General features: G+C 57.5%; 2 protein-coding genes across 6 annotated transcripts; one reads left to right on the top strand and one right to left on the bottom strand.

Moving 5' to 3' along the window:
• Positions 1 to 1,992: 1,992 nt before the first annotated feature.
• TMEM256 (transmembrane protein 256) lies at positions 1,993 to 3,263 on the bottom strand. The gene is made up of 4 exons (XM_069603353.1): positions 3,043 to 3,263; positions 2,696 to 2,727; positions 2,356 to 2,436; positions 1,993 to 2,223 (listed from the first exon to the last, which is right to left on the bottom strand). Exons 1-4 carry the CDS (start codon positions 3,125 to 3,127, stop codon positions 2,080 to 2,082), a joined length of 342 nt encoding a protein of 113 aa, XP_069459454.1. The 5' UTR covers positions 3,128 to 3,263; the 3' UTR covers positions 1,993 to 2,079.
• A 438-nt stretch (positions 3,264 to 3,701) lies between these two features.
• Positions 3,702 to 19,031, top strand: NLGN2 (neuroligin 2). Of its 5 annotated transcripts, XM_069542834.1 has the most exons (9): positions 3,702 to 3,791; positions 4,084 to 4,668; positions 7,102 to 7,802; positions 11,468 to 11,518; positions 13,572 to 13,721; positions 13,896 to 14,081; positions 14,203 to 14,395; positions 14,751 to 15,347; positions 16,109 to 19,031. In XM_069542834.1, the coding sequence occupies exons 3-9, from the start codon at positions 7,346 to 7,348 to the stop codon at positions 16,980 to 16,982; spliced, it is 2,508 nt and encodes an 835-aa protein (XP_069398935.1). In that variant the 5' UTR covers positions 3,702 to 3,791; positions 4,084 to 4,668; positions 7,102 to 7,345; the 3' UTR covers positions 16,983 to 19,031. The 5 variants fall into 5 exon arrangements, with proteins under 5 accessions (XP_069398935.1, XP_069398936.1, XP_069398934.1 ...); XM_069542833.1 differs by lacking the exon at positions 3,702 to 3,791 and having other exon boundaries at positions 3,902 to 4,668; XM_069542837.1 differs by lacking the exon at positions 3,702 to 3,791 and having other exon boundaries at positions 3,917 to 4,668; positions 7,670 to 7,802.
• Positions 19,032 to 19,036: the final 5 nt, after the last annotated feature.

The following is a 19,036-nucleotide window of genomic DNA, read 5'->3' on the forward strand; positions in this document are numbered from 1 at the left end:
TTAAGGCTATAGGGCCAAATGAAATTACCTAGAAACTATCTCACTCAGCTGAATGATCTGCACTTTTTTGAATGCACCCCTTCACAAAAATTAAGTATGCACTGACAGGATACTATACAGATATCCATGTTTATAAGATATACACAAAAATAGACATTTTAAAAGGTGAAATTAAAATATGTATACATTTGCATATAAGTTCTCTTTTAATTAAAATTTGGTTAAACCAGGTAGACAAGAATCTGGTAAAGCAGCCATAGAGAGAGAAGACCAGGAGAGTGGTGTCACAGAAGAAATAGGATGTTTTTGAGCACAGTGTGGCCAACTGTGTCAAATGCTGCAGAGGCTGAGGGAGATGAGACTGAAAATCATCCACTGGGTCTGGCAAATGAGATCATAGTGATTCATGGAAACTTTCCCACGAATGGGGAAGAGGTGGGATAGAAGACTGACCAGAGAGGGTTGTGAAGTAAACTTCAGGCCAGATCACTCTCCCTGAGCTCCCCAGTTACCTGCTTGGTATCTCCACTCAGATGTCTCCCAGTCATTTCAGAAGCAAGTGTCCAAAACTGACCTCCTTCAATCTGTCCCTTCTTCAGTTTCTTATCTGAGTAACAGCACCTCCACCTAGCCAGGTCCATAAACCAGAAATCTCCCTCTCTTTCATCTTCTAAATTGGACCATTTTCACCACTTCTTTCCCCCTCAGCCAAGCCACCATCACCATCTCACAGCTGGACCTCCAGTGGCTTCTGGGCTGTCCTCTGATTGGTTCTCCAAACCTTTTGAACATATAAATCAGACTCTAGCACTCTCTCACTTTAAACCTTTCAATGATTTACTGTCACGCTGGAAATAAATTCTGAGTGCTTCACCACCACTGCCTGCAAGGCCTGCACTGGCCATGGGAGACCCTCTAATCACTGTATGTCAGCCAAGCTGCTTTTGCTTTCTCCAATCTGCTCAATTCTCTCCAGCCTCAAGGATTTCAAAGTGCTCCATTTCAGCCTGTTTACCAGGTATTCTTTCTGCCAAAAACCACATTTTCCCACCACTCTGTGCATGGTTGATTCCAGCCTTAAGGGGCCCTGCTCTGTGAGGCCTTCCTAACTCAAGGGACACACCCCTCCCTGCCCATTGTTCTGGCCTCTCTATTCTTTTCCTTCAAGCACATAGCACATCTCATAGTGATATATTTGTATTCAGTTGTTTAATGTCTGTTTCCAGTATTAGATGAAAACCCCACTAGGGAAAGATAGTATCTGTCTTGTCCAACCATTTGGTTCAATTTCCTTGTAACATTTGTCTGACACATGACCCAACACTTGAACACTTTAATAAAAATCAGCCCCCTAAATACCATCCAGTTCTCTGCTGTGGGTGCTACTCCAGCCTGCCTGGCCACCTTTTCTCACTCCTTTTCTGCCTTAAGAAACTCAGCCCACACTGGGGACTCAGGTGGCCCCATGCCCCTCCCTTCCCATCTCCTTCTCTTTGTTCCCCGTGTTTCAGCCACACAACAGAGCTCTTTTTAAGAATCATCTCAAGCACTGTGAAGCATTTTCTGACTCCCAACACATGATGTTCGGTCTCAGCTTTGAACCCCAAAGTATTTTGTAAGTAATGACACCCCATCCCACCTTGCCTTAACCTTGACTTCTAGAGTAAGTGGGTGCCCCAGAAAACCACTACCCTACCAAAATCTAGGCTTAATGCTAGTGAGCATCAGAACCACAAGATGAGCTTGTTAGAATAGAATAGATTCCCAGGCCCCAAAGAGGGCTTTGGTAAGAATCTGTGTTAGTTCAAGCATTCTATATGACTCTAACGCCCACCAGTTTAAGAACCTCATAACAAGTTAACCTTAAGTGAACAGTGACTCCAACCCAAACCCAAGCCTCGCTGATTTGGTCTTGGGAAAGGGAAGGAGTTCAAAGGTTGACAATTTTTGCCCTTTCTCTTTTATGAGGTTAGATGAACAAAAACTCCGAAGTTCTTTATTTGCCTTTCTCTTTTAATTCCTTCCCTGCTCCAATACTTAAAAAAAAAAAAAGTACCCAGAAATTAAACACACGAAAGCTCAAAGAGCCAAGGCAAGCCAGCCGAAGAATAGTAGGCTCCCTCCCACAGGAGCCAAATTCTGGAAGCTGGGGTCTCCACTCAGAGCCTGGTAGTAAAAGGTGGTGCAGAATAAGGTAGTTCCAGAAGCTAGCAGTAACCCAGCCTGAAGAAGATATAAGGCAGAATTCAGGCCAGTAAAAACCCGGCGAGTTAGAGGGAATGGGTGGGGCTTGGTCAGGGTTAGGGGTGGGGGTGGGGCTTGGTCAGGGTTAGGGGTGGGGAGGGGGGGAATTACCCAGACGGGCTTTCTGCACAGGGGTACCGCTAACAGGGCCAGGCTGTGTAAGAAGTGGTGTTTGTTGGACGTGTCAAAGAGCTGTAAGAAAAAAAGAAATGGGGGTACTTCCTAAGCAACGCAAGACACCGGAGGCTGGGGCAGAGTCACAGTGGACAGGAACGTCCAACTCGATGTCTCAAGCCCCAGCTTGCCCCTCCCTGAGGTACCCAGGCCTCAGACTTGCATTCCTTGCCACTCCAAAGACCCGCGCGTTTCGTCCCTCCCCTCCTCTCAGGGACCCCAGACTTTGCGCCCTCTGAGGCCTCAAAATCGAGGAGCCCCAGCACGGTTACTTCACCTCCTTCCCGTAGGCATCCGGAAACTGGGCTCCTGTGGAAAGGAGAAGCAAAGGTTACCAGTCCTAGCGCCAACCCAGACAGTCCCCACTTCTGTGGTGGTGGTGGTGGTGGACCCGGGTGGACGCCGACAAGAAAGGGAGCCCCCAGGAGGCTTCTGATAGGTGGAAACACGCACGGACAGTTCTGGGAACCCAGTGGACCCGGCTGAGAGGTTTTTTAAAAGGTTCAGGGTTCCGCGGGCAGTCTGGTCGACGGGAGGGCCGACATTTCCTTTAGACTCTGCCTATGCACCAGATCCTAAAGATCTCCCCCAGCACAATCCCAGTTCCATCCCCAACCCCCTGACCGTGCGCCCCGTAGGAGGCCAAGCCTAAGGCCCCAGCTCCGGACAAGGCACCCAGGCGGCGGAAAGCAGCCCCGGGACCCGCCATGGCAGTCGACGGTCACGAGCCGAACGAACACCGCCCGGGCCCCCCAAGAAGCCAGCCAATCCCGATTTCCCATGCAAATAAGGTCTACGGGTGCCCAATCCGGGCCGTGTTCATTTTAGCGTCCAGGTCCTCACCCGGGTACTTGGACCTTTGTAAAACCTTTGTTGAGTGGCGAAGACGTCTGGCGGGCGGAGAAACCAGAACCAATTAAAACCGAAGGAGCTGAGCAGTGTAGGCGGGGTTGTGGGGGGCGGGACTAGAGGATTTGCGTCACGGACTGGCCCACTTTCCAAGTTGATAGCCTCTCCTAACACCTTCCCCCACCCCAACCACCGGTCAATTTCCAAAGATCCCGGTCCCTAGGCAAAGCTCCGCCCCTTTCCCCACAAGCTCCTCCTCTTCAGCTTTAAACCAGACCCACTCCCCCAAAGAGGCGGACCCACGGATAACGAAGCCCCACCCATCACCTTAAACCACGCCCGTTAACCAAAGCCCCTCCTCCCGACCAGAAGGCTCCGCCTTCTTCGTGTGATGCCCCGCCCCTTAGAGTTCACCACCCCCTTCTTCCCCGTCCCCCAACTAATAGTCAGAACCCCGAGGCTGGGAGATCATGGGGCGGGGGGGATGTTTCCACCCTGCCCTGGCCTGCTTCGTCCGTCCGTCGGTCTGTCCACTCCCGCCCCCTTCCACCTTCTCCAGTTCCCCCCACACTCTGGAGGGCGGGCGGGCAGGCGGGTGCTAGCAAGGGGTGTGCGCCGCTCTCTCGGCAGGGGGCGGGGGAGGCGGCCGCGCGGTGACGCGCGGGGCTGCTGCGGCTGCTCCGCCGGCGGATCATCACTCTCGGGCTGGGATGGACGCGGGGCGGGAGGGCCCTGGCGCGCGGGGCCAGGAGTCCGGGCCTCCCGGCTGCTGAGCTTTCCCCGAAGCCTCTCGCTTACCCCCAATTTCCCTCCTAGGATCAGCGCCGACCCCCGCCCCGGGGCTCCAGACTCGGCTCCCGCCCTCCTCCGACTCCCTGGACCTCCCCCTCCCGCCCGCCCTCGGGATCGACTAGATCCCTCCCCCTCCCTGAGGATTCCGGCTGGATCCCTGCCCCTGCACCGCGGATCCTGCGCTCCCGGGCTTTGGGCCCCTGGGGATTGCCGTGGACTCCTCCTCCCGCACCCGATCCCGTAGGATCCTCCGCCTGTACCGCCTTCTAGCCCCTCGAAGCCAGCCCACGGAGCCAGTGGATCCCCAATCCAGTCCTGTCCCGTTGCTCCCTCCTCCCTCCGCCGTCCCTGTCCCCACTGCGGGGTTCCCTGTTCTTGGGCTCCTCCTGACCCCATCCCCTACCTCTCCTTTCCCCGAGGATCGACTGGATCCCGGCCCCGCCCCCCGGGGCTGGGGCGAACCCCCTCCCCCGCCGGGTGAGGCGCTGAGGGCGGGGGCTGGGCCTGCGGGGCCGCGGGGGCTCACAGGCCGCCGCCCCCCTCCCGAAGCCTGTCCGCCCCCTACTCGGAGCCCTGGATGGAGGCACCACGGCCCCAGGGCTGAGCCAGGTAGGAGCTAAGCCGGGCCGGGTGGAGGGGGCTGCGTGGCGGTCCAGTGGGGTCTCCCTTCTCCCCCTCTCTCTCCCTGCGCCTCATTTCCCCCAGCCTGCTCTGTCTGCGTGTCTCCGCCTAGGGATGCTCTCGCCGTGTCTCTGCGTCTCGGTCTCTTTGTCTCTGCCTCTCTCCAGCCCATGAATGATCCTTTGAATGGGCCCACAGACCCCGTGTGTTCCCATCTCCCCCTCCCCCTCCTTCTCCCCTTCCCGGCCAAGCCATTTTCCCCACTGCAGGGAGAAGGCGGGGGGTGGGGGGGGCCTGCGGCCTGAGCCCCCGTCCCTCAACTCTCGCGGCTGGGGGAGTCAGGCCTGGGCAGGAATGGAGCGAGCAAGGCAGAGGGATGCGAGGGGGGGCGGGGGGCAAGAGGTGGCAGACAGAGATGGGGAGAGCAGGGAAGAGAAAATGGGGGAGACAGAGCTAGGGAAAGAGAGAGAGAAATAGAAGGGGCTTGAGGGAGAAATTTGGGAAAGGGATTTGAAGGAGAGAGAAAGATGAGAAACACCAAAAGGGAGGTGTAGAAGATAGAGACGAAAAAAGGGGCAAGAGACTGAAGGCAAGAGCTGGAGCAAGCTGGAAGAGGCCTCGGAAAGATGCTCTGAGGGAGCGCTATGGAGAAGAGCTGGGGGGAGGGCTCCAGTGGGAGGGAGGAAGGCAGAGAGGCTGGCATGGAGGAGGCCAGGGGACCAAAGTACCTTAAAGGAGGGGGGGTCAGAGGCAGACCTTGTTCATGGGAAGAGGAGGGGGCACCAAGGCCATGGAAGCAGAGCCTAGCCTGGCACAGGCAGAGGAGAACCTGGGAAGCCACCTCCAAGCCCCCTCCAGGTGTCAGGGGAACAGGAGCTTGAGAGGACCTGAAGAAAGGGAGGGCATGACTGGGTGTGTGTGGTAAGGATTCCCGTGTCCTCATCTCTGGAATACATTGACACCTGCAGAGAGCCACCCGCGGGCTGGCGCCTGGCTCTGAAAACCCCGCGTCAGCAAACAGCTCTGGTGGCTGGGGGGGGGGGGGGGGGTGAGGGCAGGGGAGCGGCGGGGGCTTGCTGAGATGACCTGGGTGTCTGCCCCTTTAGTCTGACGTGTTCCCTTGTCCTGCCCCTGCTGCCCTGAGCACCCAGGCATCAGAACAGCAACTGTGGGGGGCTGGCAAGGGGAAGGGGAGGTGAAGAGCCGGAAGGGGATGCAAAGAAGCCATGGTTTGCCCCTATGGGTCAAAATGCCAGGCATGGAGGAAGAGGTGTCTGGGGTCAAGGCTGTTCAAGACTATGGAAGGGTAACTGTTGATGGGGTGCATCTGATTGCCCTCAAACCCACCCGAGCACCCCTTCTTTCCAGCCAGAGGCCTGGTCACTAGGGCTAGGTTCTGACTGGCCAACAAGGGGCAAGAGGTGGTTCTTTCAGGGTTCTCTGCCCCCAGTCTCCAGCTCCCCCCAACATATATACTTCTTCCTCTATGCTAAGACTCAGGGAAACTCCAGCATTCTGACTCATGCCTCTGCTCTCCTCTTCATGCCCTGAGTGGACCCCATAACCCATCCAGCCCCTTCCCCTCTTCCTCCAGACCCCTCCCCCTCCGGGGTTAAAGCTGAAGCCCGTTGTTGCCGAGGTAACATTGCGGGGCAGCATCCCGTCGCCCAGCAACCGGCTGCAGGATCACACATCTGTCCCCAGATTTGCCCCTCCAGCATCTCCTCCCTGTCTAGACCCTGCCTCAACACACCTTAACTTTTGAGGAGAGAAATGAAGAGGACCTGGAGTAGAGGGGTCTCCCCCACTACACAGACCCTTCAAGAACGAGATGTTGAAGGAAAGGGAAAGTGCTGGGGCTGTGCAGTCCCAAGAAAGGCCCAAGGCTGGCCTGGGGTGGGGGTTCAGTGCCATGAAATTACAGCTCCGGAGTAATTAACACGTATAAACAAACCCGCCACTTCCTGCTAATTAATGACTTGGTATTTTTATTTTCTCTTCCTTGTCTGTCTCATCCCTCCCCGGGAGGTGAGAACTGGGACTCCTGAGTCCCTAGAGGAGAGCCTGCCTGGGAGGGATCGACCCCTGCTGGAAGGGGGTGTGTTGGGTGGTCTGGGGAACTGGCCCTTCTTCCCCTCTGGCTATCCTAGACATTTAACACATCTCGACCTCACCTTAGCCTCAGACTTTTCTACATGGGTCCCTGCAGAGGGGAGGGGGATGGTTGGGGTGGTGGGAGATGCCAAGGGGGCAGGGGGATGGAAGGAGGGGAGCAATTTGGTCTGAATTCCAAGTCACTAACCACCTGTCTCTTCTGTTTCCCCATTCCCATCTGTCTGCCCCATCCAATTTCCCTTCCCTTCTTGCACCTCTCCTCTGTCTTTTTCTGTCTGTCCGTCTGTCCATCCCTCCTCCCCTCAGGTCGGGCCTGCCTTCGCCTTCTCCCACTTCCTTCCCCTTCCCCACCCCTCGCCCCCTCCATGGAGAGGAACAGACCCCTTCTCTGTCCAGTCTAACCCAGGTCCCTCCCCAACCCCCTCCTCCCTCTTTTCCCCCGCCCCCTCCTCCCTCCTGGGGCGAGGGGGGCCTCCCTCCCTCTCCCCCCCTTCTCTCTCTCTCCGAGGGGGGGGGGTCCCGGGGAGGGAGGGGGGGTCCCCCGATCAGCATGTGGCTCCTGGCGCTGTGTCTGGTGGGGCTGGCGGGGGCTCAACGGGGGGGAGGGGGTCCCGGCGGCGGCGCCCCGGGCGGCCCGGGCCTGGGTCTCGGCGGCCTCGGGGAGGAGCGCTTCCCAGTGGTGAGCACAGCCTACGGGCGAGTGCGCGGCGTGCGGCGCGAGCTCAACAACGAGATCCTGGGCCCGGTCGTGCAGTTCCTGGGCGTGCCCTACGCCACGCCCCCCCTGGGCGCCCGCCGCTTTCAGCCGCCCGAGGCCCCCGCCTCGTGGCCCGGCGTGCGCAACGCCACGACCCTGCCGCCCGCCTGCCCGCAGAACCTGCACGGGGCGCTGCCGGCCATCATGCTGCCCGTGTGGTTCACCGACAACCTGGAGGCGGCCGCCACCTACGTGCAGAACCAGAGCGAGGACTGCCTGTACCTCAACCTCTACGTGCCCACCGAGGACGGTAAGGGCGCGGGCACCGGGCCGGGCCCCTGGTGGACACAGCCCACAAATGTCCACGCAGACCCTCTGGCACCGGCACGCCCGGGGGAGGGAGCTAGGCCTTCGCGGGGGGCCATGAGGGGCGGTGCATTCCTGCGGGCTCCCAGGATGATAGGAGTCCCTGCTAGGCAGTCCAGAAGCTCTTTGTGCGCCTTTCTAGCCTATGGGGAGGGCTGCAGGCACTAAGCTGGGCCTACCCACCCCCTCCCCACGGAAGCACAACCAGAGGGGACACGGGGGCGGGTGGGGCGGAGCGGGGGCGGCGATCAGGTGGCGGAGGCATCCATCTGCTGCCAGGACAGCCACTCCAGCTCTGCCCTGACTCCTGCCCCCTAGGCCTGGGCTTGTCCCCAGCAAGTACCCACTTTACCTACACCTCCACTGGAGGACAGCAAAGACTCCTTCTCCCCAGGCCAGCATGGGCAGAGGTCCTGTCACATACAGGGCCCCTCACCTGAGGTGAATACATCTTCCCCAGGAGGCTCTGTCCCCTGATCCCTATGCACTCCCAAAGGATCAGGGAATCTCCTTGCCAAGGGCCCCTCCACTCACAGCACTGCCCGCCCATCCCCAACAGAACACCTTCCCCAGGGTTCTGAGCTGGCTGTTCTTGAATGAACTCTCCAGTTTACTAGCTTCTGGTACTCCCCAGGACACTCCCCCAGACAGTTCCGTGCCAGCCAACCTTCACCACAACCAAGACCATCAAGAGTGTCAACACTTTCCAGCAGCCCACAGCAGAAGGCAACTGGCAGGCCTGCAGCCACCCCGCAGACCATCCTCACAAACACATTACCCGTCTAACACCCTATTTACTGCGCCAAAACACCCCAACACCCACAGAGAACATCCACTCCCATAAAGTCCCCCGACGGCTGTCTTCCAATGATTGTAAAAATAGGTTTGGTACCCAGGAACCCCACTGTACACCCAAAACTCCCACATCATGAACTCAGATCCCCCTACAGACCAGGCAGTTCAACTATTCATCACTCAGGTCATGTATCCAACCGACCAGCACACTAACCTTGTGCTCTGTGCTCAGTTGCTCAGTCGTGTCCGACTCTTTGCGACCTCTTGGACTATAGCCCACCAGGTGCCTCTGTCCATGGGATTTTCCAGGGAAGAAGACTGGAGTGAGTTGCCATTTCCTCCTCCAGGATATCTTCCCAACTCAGGGAATGATCCTGTGTCTCTTGCATCTCCTGCGTTGGCAGGCGGATTCTTTACCACTGAGCCACCTGGGAAGCCCAACCTTGTGCTCTCGCATCCCACATATCAAAATTCCCAGCAGCTTCACACAGCGCACATGCCAACACTTCTCTGGAGTTGTGCGCCTTGTCACCCACATAGACCTGTGCTCCCCAGGATCCCTGGGTATATAGATCTTGTGGCCTTATAACACTCATACACAGACCGTCACCCTACTAACTCTGCACCTGCACATATGCTCCAACCGGTCACTCACACCACAGTCCCCTGCGTTCTCAACACCTCCCAGACATTGCTTACCCCAGCTCCTGCCCTGAGGTCATAAGTTTCATACCTCAGGCTGTGACAACACAGGTGACAGTCTTGCACCCTACTCACAGGTCAGGTACTCCAATGCCTTGCTCCCTGAACCCAGAGGACCTACCAATCACAGAACACTCGTGCACCTCAACAGTGTCACTACCCCTCCCCATATGAGCCACGCTTCCAAGCAACCCATACACACACTGCACAGAAGTTCCTGCTCCAATGCTATTCAGATTCCAGCCGCTCTAATAGACTGTTTACTCCAATATACTCCAGACATCCTCCCTAATTCCCCAGCCTGAGAACTGTCCACTCCACCTTCCCCTGCCTTCTCATGGACCACCTACCCCAGTGCCCTGCTACCAGTGAATCACTCACCCCCGTGCCTCCAACACACCTCCCATCACAATGCTCTCCACTCGTGGACTCTCCACCCACATCTTCATGTAGAAAGCTGTCCCCCATCCCTTCACCAACGCCTTGCTCAGTGGGCTATTGTCTCATCACCCCTCATGAGAAACATCCACCCAGCACTTCTCACCGAGTTACTGTCCACCCCAACACCTCCACACAAATTGCCCACCCTGCCCCCATACCACCCAAGCCCACACCTTCTGTATTTTTAACCATCGCTTATTGCAGACCTGCTTGGGGCCTGACACATTCAGGTGATCTCACTAAATCTTCACACCAGCTCTGGGAGGAAGAGGTTGACTCAGGCACACACACACCCGCACACTTAATATTCTCACGCGCACACATGCCCTGCTCACTTCATCCCCATCCCCAGCCTGTCAGAGAAGAACAGGCCCTGATCCTAATGGGTCCTCATGGGGCCATCATCACCAGTTGCGGGGAGCTTTTCAGAGGCTCACTTTGGCCTTGCTGACCCGTCTCTCCCCATGCTGATCCCCATGCTGCTGAGGAGAAATCGACCAGCCTGGGGGAACCCCTCAGACCTCTGGATTCCAGCTCTCCCTTGACTGATCACCCAGTCTTCAAGAAGCCTAGAGCCAAACTCTGAGCCCAGTCTGGGGCCTTTCCTCCTCTGGGGACACATTTTGTGCCTCCCAGCACCTCCTGGCACCTTATGTGTCAGGCTGGCTCAGGGCAGTGTGTTTCCTAGTCCCTATTTGTGGATTGGATCCCCCATTGGGGAGGGGGCTTTTGGCATTAGAGCAGGGATTGGTGTGGGGGGAGGGGCTGGTGCCCCTGGTGGGAAGTTTACCATCTGTGGGGGGAAAGGACAGCAGACCTGGGTAAGGGATGAGGTTGGGGAGGGGGGTCAGAGGGAAGCGGTGGAGTGGAGGGCAAGACCTGATGACCCCTTTCCCTGCTTCGCCCCACACTGGGGATATGGGGTGAGAGTCAGGCTCGTCTGTGCAGATGGAAGTGAAATGCTGGCTGGTGAGAGGCTGGGAAGGTGGGCAGGCAGTGCTCACTGACCTCCCCTCCCTGCCTGCCAGTGGAAAGCTGAGGGCTTTCAGGGGCCATGAGCTGTGGATTTGGGCTGCCCCAATTCCATACTACCCTCTGCCCTCCAGATTGGTCCAGAGAGAGGCAGAGTTCTTTCTGCTGCAACCCCTCCTGTCTACAGCCTGGGGGAGCAGGCAGGTGCTTGGCTGGTCCTGAAGAGGGCCTGCCTGAGTGGTGGCCACCCCCCTTTGGGGGGAGCACAGCTGGCCTTGGGCTCCCAGGCTCCTGGGTTGGTTTCCCCTCCCCTCCCACCCACCCCCACCTCTAACACCGTTTCATTTCCAGCAATTAGCAAACACTTGGACAAGCCAAATCCTTTCCAGCCAAGTCAATATGTCTTAAGACAGGCCTCAGCCCACTCAGGCACCCCACCCCCCCGCAAAACCAGCCTTTTCTTTGGGGCATGACTTTTTCCGGGGAGGGGAACAAAATTTGGGTTGTAGAAACGTTTTTCTCTTTTCTTGGTTTCTTTTTCTTGCAAACAAATTTTGCTTTTTTTGGCTTATTTTTTCTGCCCCTCACCCTCCCCTTTTCTGCTTTCTCTCCTCCCCTCCCCATCCACCACCTCCCCCCGACTCCCATCTTTCCCCACAAAATTGTCCTTTTTTCTCTGTTTTGTGTTCCCGGTCTTAGGTCCGCTCACAAAAAAACGTGACGAGGCGACGCTCAATCCGCCAGACACAGGTAGATTTAAAAATCCCGCTGCTGCATGTGGTTGCTGATACGAGGACGTTCTCGGCCCTGCCCCTAACTAAATGCCCCCATAGCCCTCAAGGCCCCTCAGTCGTTTTCCCAACTAAAAACGAAAAAGAAAAGAAAAATTTGTAATAATTGGAAAAAAGAATTATGAAAACTTCTAATGAAATTTGAACAATGTTGGACCCACTAGAAAACTGGCAAGAAAAGGTTAAACATGGCGAAAATAAAGTGCAAAAAGGAATTGGAATGTCAGGAAAAAAAAACAAACAAAGAATTGGATAAAATGTTTAGTTTGATAGAAATTTGGACTGTTTTGAAACTTGTGAAATGTAACATTTCAAAAGACAATTTTAATTTGGAACAAAACACCATTCAAAAAAAAAATTTCAAGTTGGCAAATTGATGACACAATTGAAACATTGCTACGATTTCCAAAAAAAAAAAGCCTGTCCAATGCAGAAACACATATTTGAAGCAAATTAAAGAATTTGGAAATTTTTGAAAACAGGGCCCAATATCTTGAAGTTTCACCACAAAATTTTGAAAAAGTGCAAAGAACTTTTTTCTTTTTTCCTTTTTTTCCAAAAATGGATCTTTTTGGTTTTTTGTTTTTTTGTTTTTCTTTTCTTGTTGAATCTGCCCCAGAGCTTCTTGCTTTTTGGTTGTTGTTTTTTTTTTCTTTCTTCTTTCTTGATCCTGTTTTTTTGTTGTTGGTTTTGAATTCTTGTTGCCCCAGCCCCTCTTCCTGCTCCTTCCCTTTCCAACTCCCCCTCCCCCCACACTGGGAGTGGAGGTGCTGGGTGGGGAGAAGGGGACGGACTGAGGACATTTAGGACAGGACCTCGGAGGGAAGGAGACCAGCCTGAACCTGGAAGGCCACTGGAGGTTCAGGAACTGAGGAAAAAACAGGATTGGGGGAGAGCACCTCCCACCTAGGAGCTTCTGGCCAAAGTCAGGTGGAAGGAGGTGGCAGAGAAGGTCCGAAGAGATCCAGGGTGGAGGGCAGTCTCTTAGTGACCTGTTGGTTGACCTTCTGCCAAGAGGGAAGTTTCCAGTAGGATGAGGGAGACAGGCAGAGGCGCTAGGGACCAGCGTTGGAGGCCCAGGCTTGGCTCTTGTTTGCCAATTGCCTAGGCTGGTTAGAGATGGCAGGTGTCAAGAGAGAGGAGGGCCTGGAGGTATTGTGGCTTCATCTGGAGGAGCTGCAGGGGCAGGGACCCTGACAAGCCCTCTCAGACTCCCACCCTCTTCTGGAATTAGTTACTCTCCAGTCCAGTCTGGAGTGCCCCAAGGGCCTACTCCATATGGCAGTGATCATGAGATCCTTTGGGGACAGGGCAAGAGAGGGGTCCAGTACTCAGGGCTCAGGCCAGTTTCAGGGACCCAGACTAGTGAGCTGCACCCTGGCTTCATTAAGTAGGCTCTTTCCCACCCTGCCTCCTCCTGCCACAGTAATTAGGCTGGGGGTTGCCATGGTAACTTGGGAGGTGACCTAGAAAGGAATTAGGGCGGGGAGGAGACCAAGCCCCCAGGGACCCTAGGGCCTGGCACCCCCTCACCCACAGACCAGGCTACCATGTGGAGCTGAGGCCCAAGGCCTGAGTCTGAGGAAACGCCAGGACCCTCCTAGCATCTCTAGCTCTAGTGCCAGCCTTGGGAGCTCATGCTTCCTAGGAGCAGGAAGGAGATTTGCTGTGTATGTGTGGGGAGGGGTTCCCCTGGATCCAGCAGGTGCCCTGAGGAGGGCCACCCCCCCCCCCCACCCCTGCCTCTGTTAGGCTTCTTGGAAGCTCTGCCAGGCATTTGGAGAAGTGCTGTGGGGCAGGCCGGCAGGAGGTGGGGAGGGAACTTCTGCCAGGGCTAGCTGGGGAGGGAGGGAGGGGAATCCGGTCTTGCCCCCCAGGGATGGGAGTGATATGTCCCCTGAGCTCCCGGCTGGAACTCAGCAGTCCTGGGAGCTGGGAGGTGCTGCTTCTGGTCTGACTGTGTCCTTGTCCCCCACCCCCTGGCCCATCCCCCCAACCCCCTCCCCACACAGATATCCGGGACTCCGGGAAGAAGCCAGTGATGCTGTTTCTACACGGTGGCTCCTACATGGAGGGCACGGGGAACATGTTCGATGGCTCCGTCTTGGCCGCCTACGGCAATGTCATTGTAGCCACGCTCAACTACCGGCTTGGGGTGCTCGGTGAGGGTGGGCAGCCAACTCTAGGGGCTGGAGTCCTGGGAGGAGGGCCTGGTGGCAGGGTTACACTAAACCCAACTGAAGCAGAATGGCTTCTGGGCTGGATTGAGCTGCCCAGAAAGAGAGCAAGGGTGCCATAACACCCTCAAGAAGCCCCCTCTCTTCCTCTGCCCCCAGGTTTTCTCAGCACTGGGGACCAGGCTGCAAAAGGCAACTATGGGCTCCTAGACCAGATCCAGGCCCTACGCTGGCTCAGTGAGAACATAGCCCACTTTGGAGGGGACCCCGAACGCATCACCATCTTCGGATCTGGGGCAGGAGCCTCCTGTGTCAACCTCTTGATCCTCTCCCACCACTCGGAAGGTACAAGCCACCTCCCCAGCCTGTCCCTTCTGTCCCCTTCCCCAACCCCTGGCCCTACCAGGTCCCCCTTCTTCTCCCTCGGGCTGATATAGCCCAGCCTAAAGCCTGCTTGTCCTGCCAGGGCTGTTCCAGAAGGCCATTGCCCAGAGTGGCACTGCCATTTCTAGCTGGTCTGTCAACTACCAGCCACTCAAATACACACGACTGCTGGCTGCCAAGGTGGGCTGTGACCGGGAGGACAGCGCCGAGGCTGTGGAGTGTCTGCGCCGGAAGCCCTCTCGGGAACTGGTGGACCAGGACGTGCAGCCTGCCCGGTATGGGGCTGGGTCCAGGCCTCCACTCTTCTTGCTGGGTCCAAGGAGGTTGAGGGTAGAAGGTGCCTGTGGGCCACAGGCTGTCTATTTAGCCAGGGGAGGTGGACTTCAGGCCCTTCCCATGGACCTACCTTCCCCTGGAAGCCTTTCTGAAGCAGAGGTGCCTAAACAGAGCCTGGATGCACCAGACCCCAGGAAGTGCTTCAGGGAGGACTTCCCAAGAGGCCAGGTGTCCTGAAAGGGCTCTGAAGGTTTTAACTAGGGGAAAGTGGTCTTCTGAGCAGAGGGCTCAGCAGGCTGTGGGTGGAGAGGAGGCCAGCCAACAGGTGATGTGACCTTGACCTCTTCTCCCCAGCTACCATATCGCCTTTGGGCCTGTGGTGGACGGTGATGTCGTCCCTGACGACCCTGAGATCCTCATGCAGCAGGGAGAATTCCTCAACTACGACATGCTCATTGGGGTCAACCAGGGAGAGGGCCTCAAGTTCGTGGAGGACTCAGCAGAGAGCGAGGATGGCGTGTCCGCCAGCGCCTTCGACTTCACGGTCTCCAACTTCGTGGACAACCTGTATGGCTACCCAGAGGGCAAGGATGTGCTACGGGAGACCATCAAGTTCATGTACACGGACTGGGCCGACCGGGACAACGGCGAGATGCGGCGCAAGACCCTGCTGGCGCTCTTTACTGACCACCAGTGGGTGGCGCCGGCTGTGGCCACCGCCAAGCTGCACGCTGACTACCAGTCCCCTGTCTACTTTTACACCTTCTACCACCACTGCCAGGCTGAGGGCCGGCCTGAGTGGGCGGATGCAGCGCACGGGGATGAGCTACCCTACGTCTTTGGTGTGCCTATGGTGGGCGCCACCGACCTCTTCCCCTGCAACTTCTCTAAGAATGACGTCATGCTCAGCGCCGTGGTCATGACCTACTGGACCAACTTCGCCAAGACTGGGTGAGGGCCAGAGGGGCTGGGTGGGGCACCCCTGCCAGTCAGGGCACACACACACCCTCCATCCTCAGCCCCTTCTCTCCCTCTTCATCACACTGCCATCATTCCTCCATCAAGGCGCTCTTACCTTCTCAACTCAGACACCTGCCGGACAGCTTCTCTGTGCGTGTTGGAGATTCAGAAATGTTGGACCGAGAGGTCCTTTCCGGCGGGTGGGCTCCACTTGATCGCTTTGGCTCTGTGTCTGTCTTTGCGTACCCATATACCACTCTCTTTCTCCTCTGGGTGCTCCCGTCTGTGTTTCTGAGTATGTGTATAAGAGTTTGTATCTCTCTCTCTATTGCTGTCTCTAGCTCTCTCTCCTGAAGTCCATTAATATCTTTGCTCTCTTTGATCTGCTTACTCTTTGCTCACTGCTTCCCCCCACCCCCAGCTGCCTCTCATGGGCTTTTGTCTCTCTGTTTCCATATGTCTCTATCTCATTCACTCTGCCTGTGTCACTGGCGGTCTGTCCGTCTGCCCTCTCTGTCCCTCTGGCGTCATCTCAGGCCGTCTCTCTGGCAGTCTGGCTTGATCCCTATTTGTCTGCCTATCTCCGTCTCTGGCAGTGTCTGTCTCTTCATGTCTGTCTCTCTCTGCCTCTCTTCCTGTTTCCCCAGCTTTCTGCATCTCTGCCCATCCCACTCCCCATTGGTCCCACAGCCTCCTCCCCTTCTCATCAGGACCTCACCCTCACTCCTTTCCCTGCCCGCCTGTGTCCACAGCGACCCCAACCAGCCGGTGCCACAGGACACCAAGTTCATCCACACCAAGCCCAACCGCTTCGAGGAGGTGGTGTGGAGCAAGTTCAACAGCAAAGAGAAGCAGTACCTGCACATCGGTCTGAAGCCGCGCGTGCGCGACAACTACCGCGCCAACAAGGTGGCTTTCTGGCTGGAGCTCGTGCCGCACCTGCACAATCTGCACACGGAGCTCTTCACCACCACCACGCGCCTGCCGCCCTACGCCACGCGCTGGCCGCCGCGCCCGCCCCCCGGCGCCCCGGGCACGCGCCGCCCGCCGCCCCCCGCCACCCTGCCGCCCGAGCCCGAGCCCGAGCCGGGCCCCCGGGCCTACGACCGCTTCCCCGGGGACTCCCGAGACTACTCCACGGAGCTCAGCGTCACCGTGGCCGTGGGTGCCTCGCTCCTCTTCCTCAACATCCTCGCCTTCGCCGCCCTCTACTACAAGCGGGACCGGCGGCAGGAGCTGCGGTGCCGGCGGCTCAGTCCTCCCGGCGGCTCGGGCTCTGGGGTGCCCGGCGGGGGCCCCCTGCTCCCCGCTGCCGGCCGCGAGCTGCCACCCGAGGAGGAGCTGGTGTCACTTCAGCTGAAGAGGGGCGGGGGCGTTGGGGCGGACCCTGCAGAGGCCCTGCGCCCCGCCTGCCCACCCGACTACACTCTGGCCCTGCGCCGGGCGCCGGACGACGTGCCTCTCTTGGCCCCCGGGGCCCTGACCCTGCTGCCCAGCGGCCTGGGGCCACCCCCTCCCCCGCCGCCCCCTTCCCTCCATCCCTTCGGGCCCTTCCCCCCGCCGCCCCCCACAGCTACCAGCCACAACAACACGCTCCCCCACCCCCATTCCACCACTCGGGTATAGGGGGCAGCTCGGGGAGGACCCCTTCCCCGGCCCTCCTTGATGCAACAGGCTTTTCTCGTGTGGAGCTTTCACACGTGGACGAGCATTAGGTGGACATGGGTTTTCTCATGGCGATGCGTCTCTCCGGAGCAGAGAGGCCCTTTCTTTTCTCCGGACCTGGGCCTTTGAACAACTGGGGGGGGTGTCTTCTCCCCTCTGTTGGGACACCCACGTGGAGGTGTGCTTTCTCACGAGGGGGTGTGTTTTCCCATGTGCAGGGTGAGGTTTTTTTGGCCACCCTGGACACATGTTGGCTCCCTCAGAGAATTCCTGCGGGGATTTGTACCCCAGAATTCTGTTCCCTCATGCCTTCTCCCCCCTGCTCCTTCCTCCCATCCCCTGGAGACCCTGGAAGTGGTGTGTTGACAAACAGAGACCCCTGGCCACCAGATGACACAGGGTGGTGCCCGAAGAAATAAATCACAGCCCCCCCCCTCCCCGTCCCCATCCCCTCCCTCCCCCAGCAAAGCATGTGTATCCCCCCTTGGCACAAATGAGGTGAAGCAGGTCTTCCCAGGCAGGCCTTGCCTTCCACCAGACACAGAGTCCCTGCTGTGGGGGGCAGGGAGGAGACCCTGCAACCTTGTGCTGCCTGGGACCGTGTCTTCCCGTGGGCCCAGGTCGCATTTCTGAGTGGAATCATGTTCTTGCATGTGGATGTATGTTTTCCCATGCAGACAGCCCCTTTCTCTCCAGCATTTCCTTGCGTCTTCCTGACCTCAGGCCCAGCATTTCTCACACAGCAGGTGGGAACGGACTTCAGACTGATAGAAACTGAGGAGGATGGACAAGCCCTGGCGGGGGGGGGCGGGGGGGGGGGCTCTGCCCCTCCTTCCCTCCCTTCCCTGGAGGGAAGCTGGGGGGCGGAGGGTGACTGTGACACCTGCCACCCACAGAGGCCATGCATGGTTTGACCATAGCCCTCACTGCAGTCTGAGGACAGCCCTTCCCTTAGGCCATTGCTCATCTGTGCCAAACCAGTGAGGTGGGTTTGAGGGGGGAGTACCCCCAAAGTGTGGCAAGGATTCCCCAGTCCTGGGCCCAGGCAAGTAAACATGTGGGCAGGTGGGATACAGGAGTGGGGGAGGTGGCAGCCGAAGGGGTCCCACCTGTGTCCCTCTTCTCGCCACGTGTCATCCCTCCCTCTCGGCCTCTCTTCTCCCTCCCCGCATCACTGTCCCCCTGGGAAGCCATCCCTTCCTGGTGTCCAGCCAGCTCCTCCCTGCAGCCGCCCACGCCCCTCCTTTGACCTGCCCCTGCCCCCCCCTTCCCCCCGCCTTGCTCCCCTGGGCTGAAGGAAAGGAACAGAGGAGAGGGGAGGAGAGCAGGGGAGAAAGGCTTCCCAGGACAGGTTGGGGAGAGAATGGGGTCAGCTGTACTGAGGAACAGATGGAGGGGGCAGTGGGGGATGGGGCTTAGGCAGACACCAGCAGGAAGAATTTGATTTTGAAAGGACGCGTGTAAGGTGACTGCCCAAAGAGAAAGGGTTTGGGCCTCTGGGGAAGAGAACCATGTCAGGAAAGGTTTCAGGGATGCCAGCAGAGAAGAGCAAATCCTTGTCTGCTGGCATTTCGTGGGTTCGTTAGTGCCAAATGTGAGTCTGGGGTAGAGTGCTGTTTTCCACTGACACCCAGTTTCAGAATCCCTGGTCTTGGCTCCCCAGAACTTTGCCTCTTGACTGTCCTTTCTGCCCCCACCTTCACCCATGGAAACTTGGTTCTTTTCCCTCCCCTTCCCCTGCCTGGGCTAGCTCCTTTCCAAACAGCCATGCCCTCTAAATGCTAGGGACCTGGGCCCTGAACCCTGTAGACAGATGCCCCCCAAGTTGGGGCATGGGAGGGGGGCTGGGGGACCCCATGATTCAGCCACGGACTCCAATGCCCAGCCCCTCTCCCCAGAACAATTCCCTGACAGTCCCATGTCCCCACCCCAATCCTTTGCGGCTCTGTACACATTTTTAAACCTGGCAAAAGATGAAGAGAATATTGTAAATATAAAAGTTTAACTGTTGGTTT

Source organism: Ovis canadensis, chromosome 11 (genome assembly GCF_042477335.2).
Source record: "Ovis canadensis isolate MfBH-ARS-UI-01 breed Bighorn chromosome 11, ARS-UI_OviCan_v2, whole genome shotgun sequence".
In the NCBI taxonomy this organism is placed as follows: Eukaryota; Metazoa; Chordata; class Mammalia; order Artiodactyla; family Bovidae; genus Ovis; species Ovis canadensis.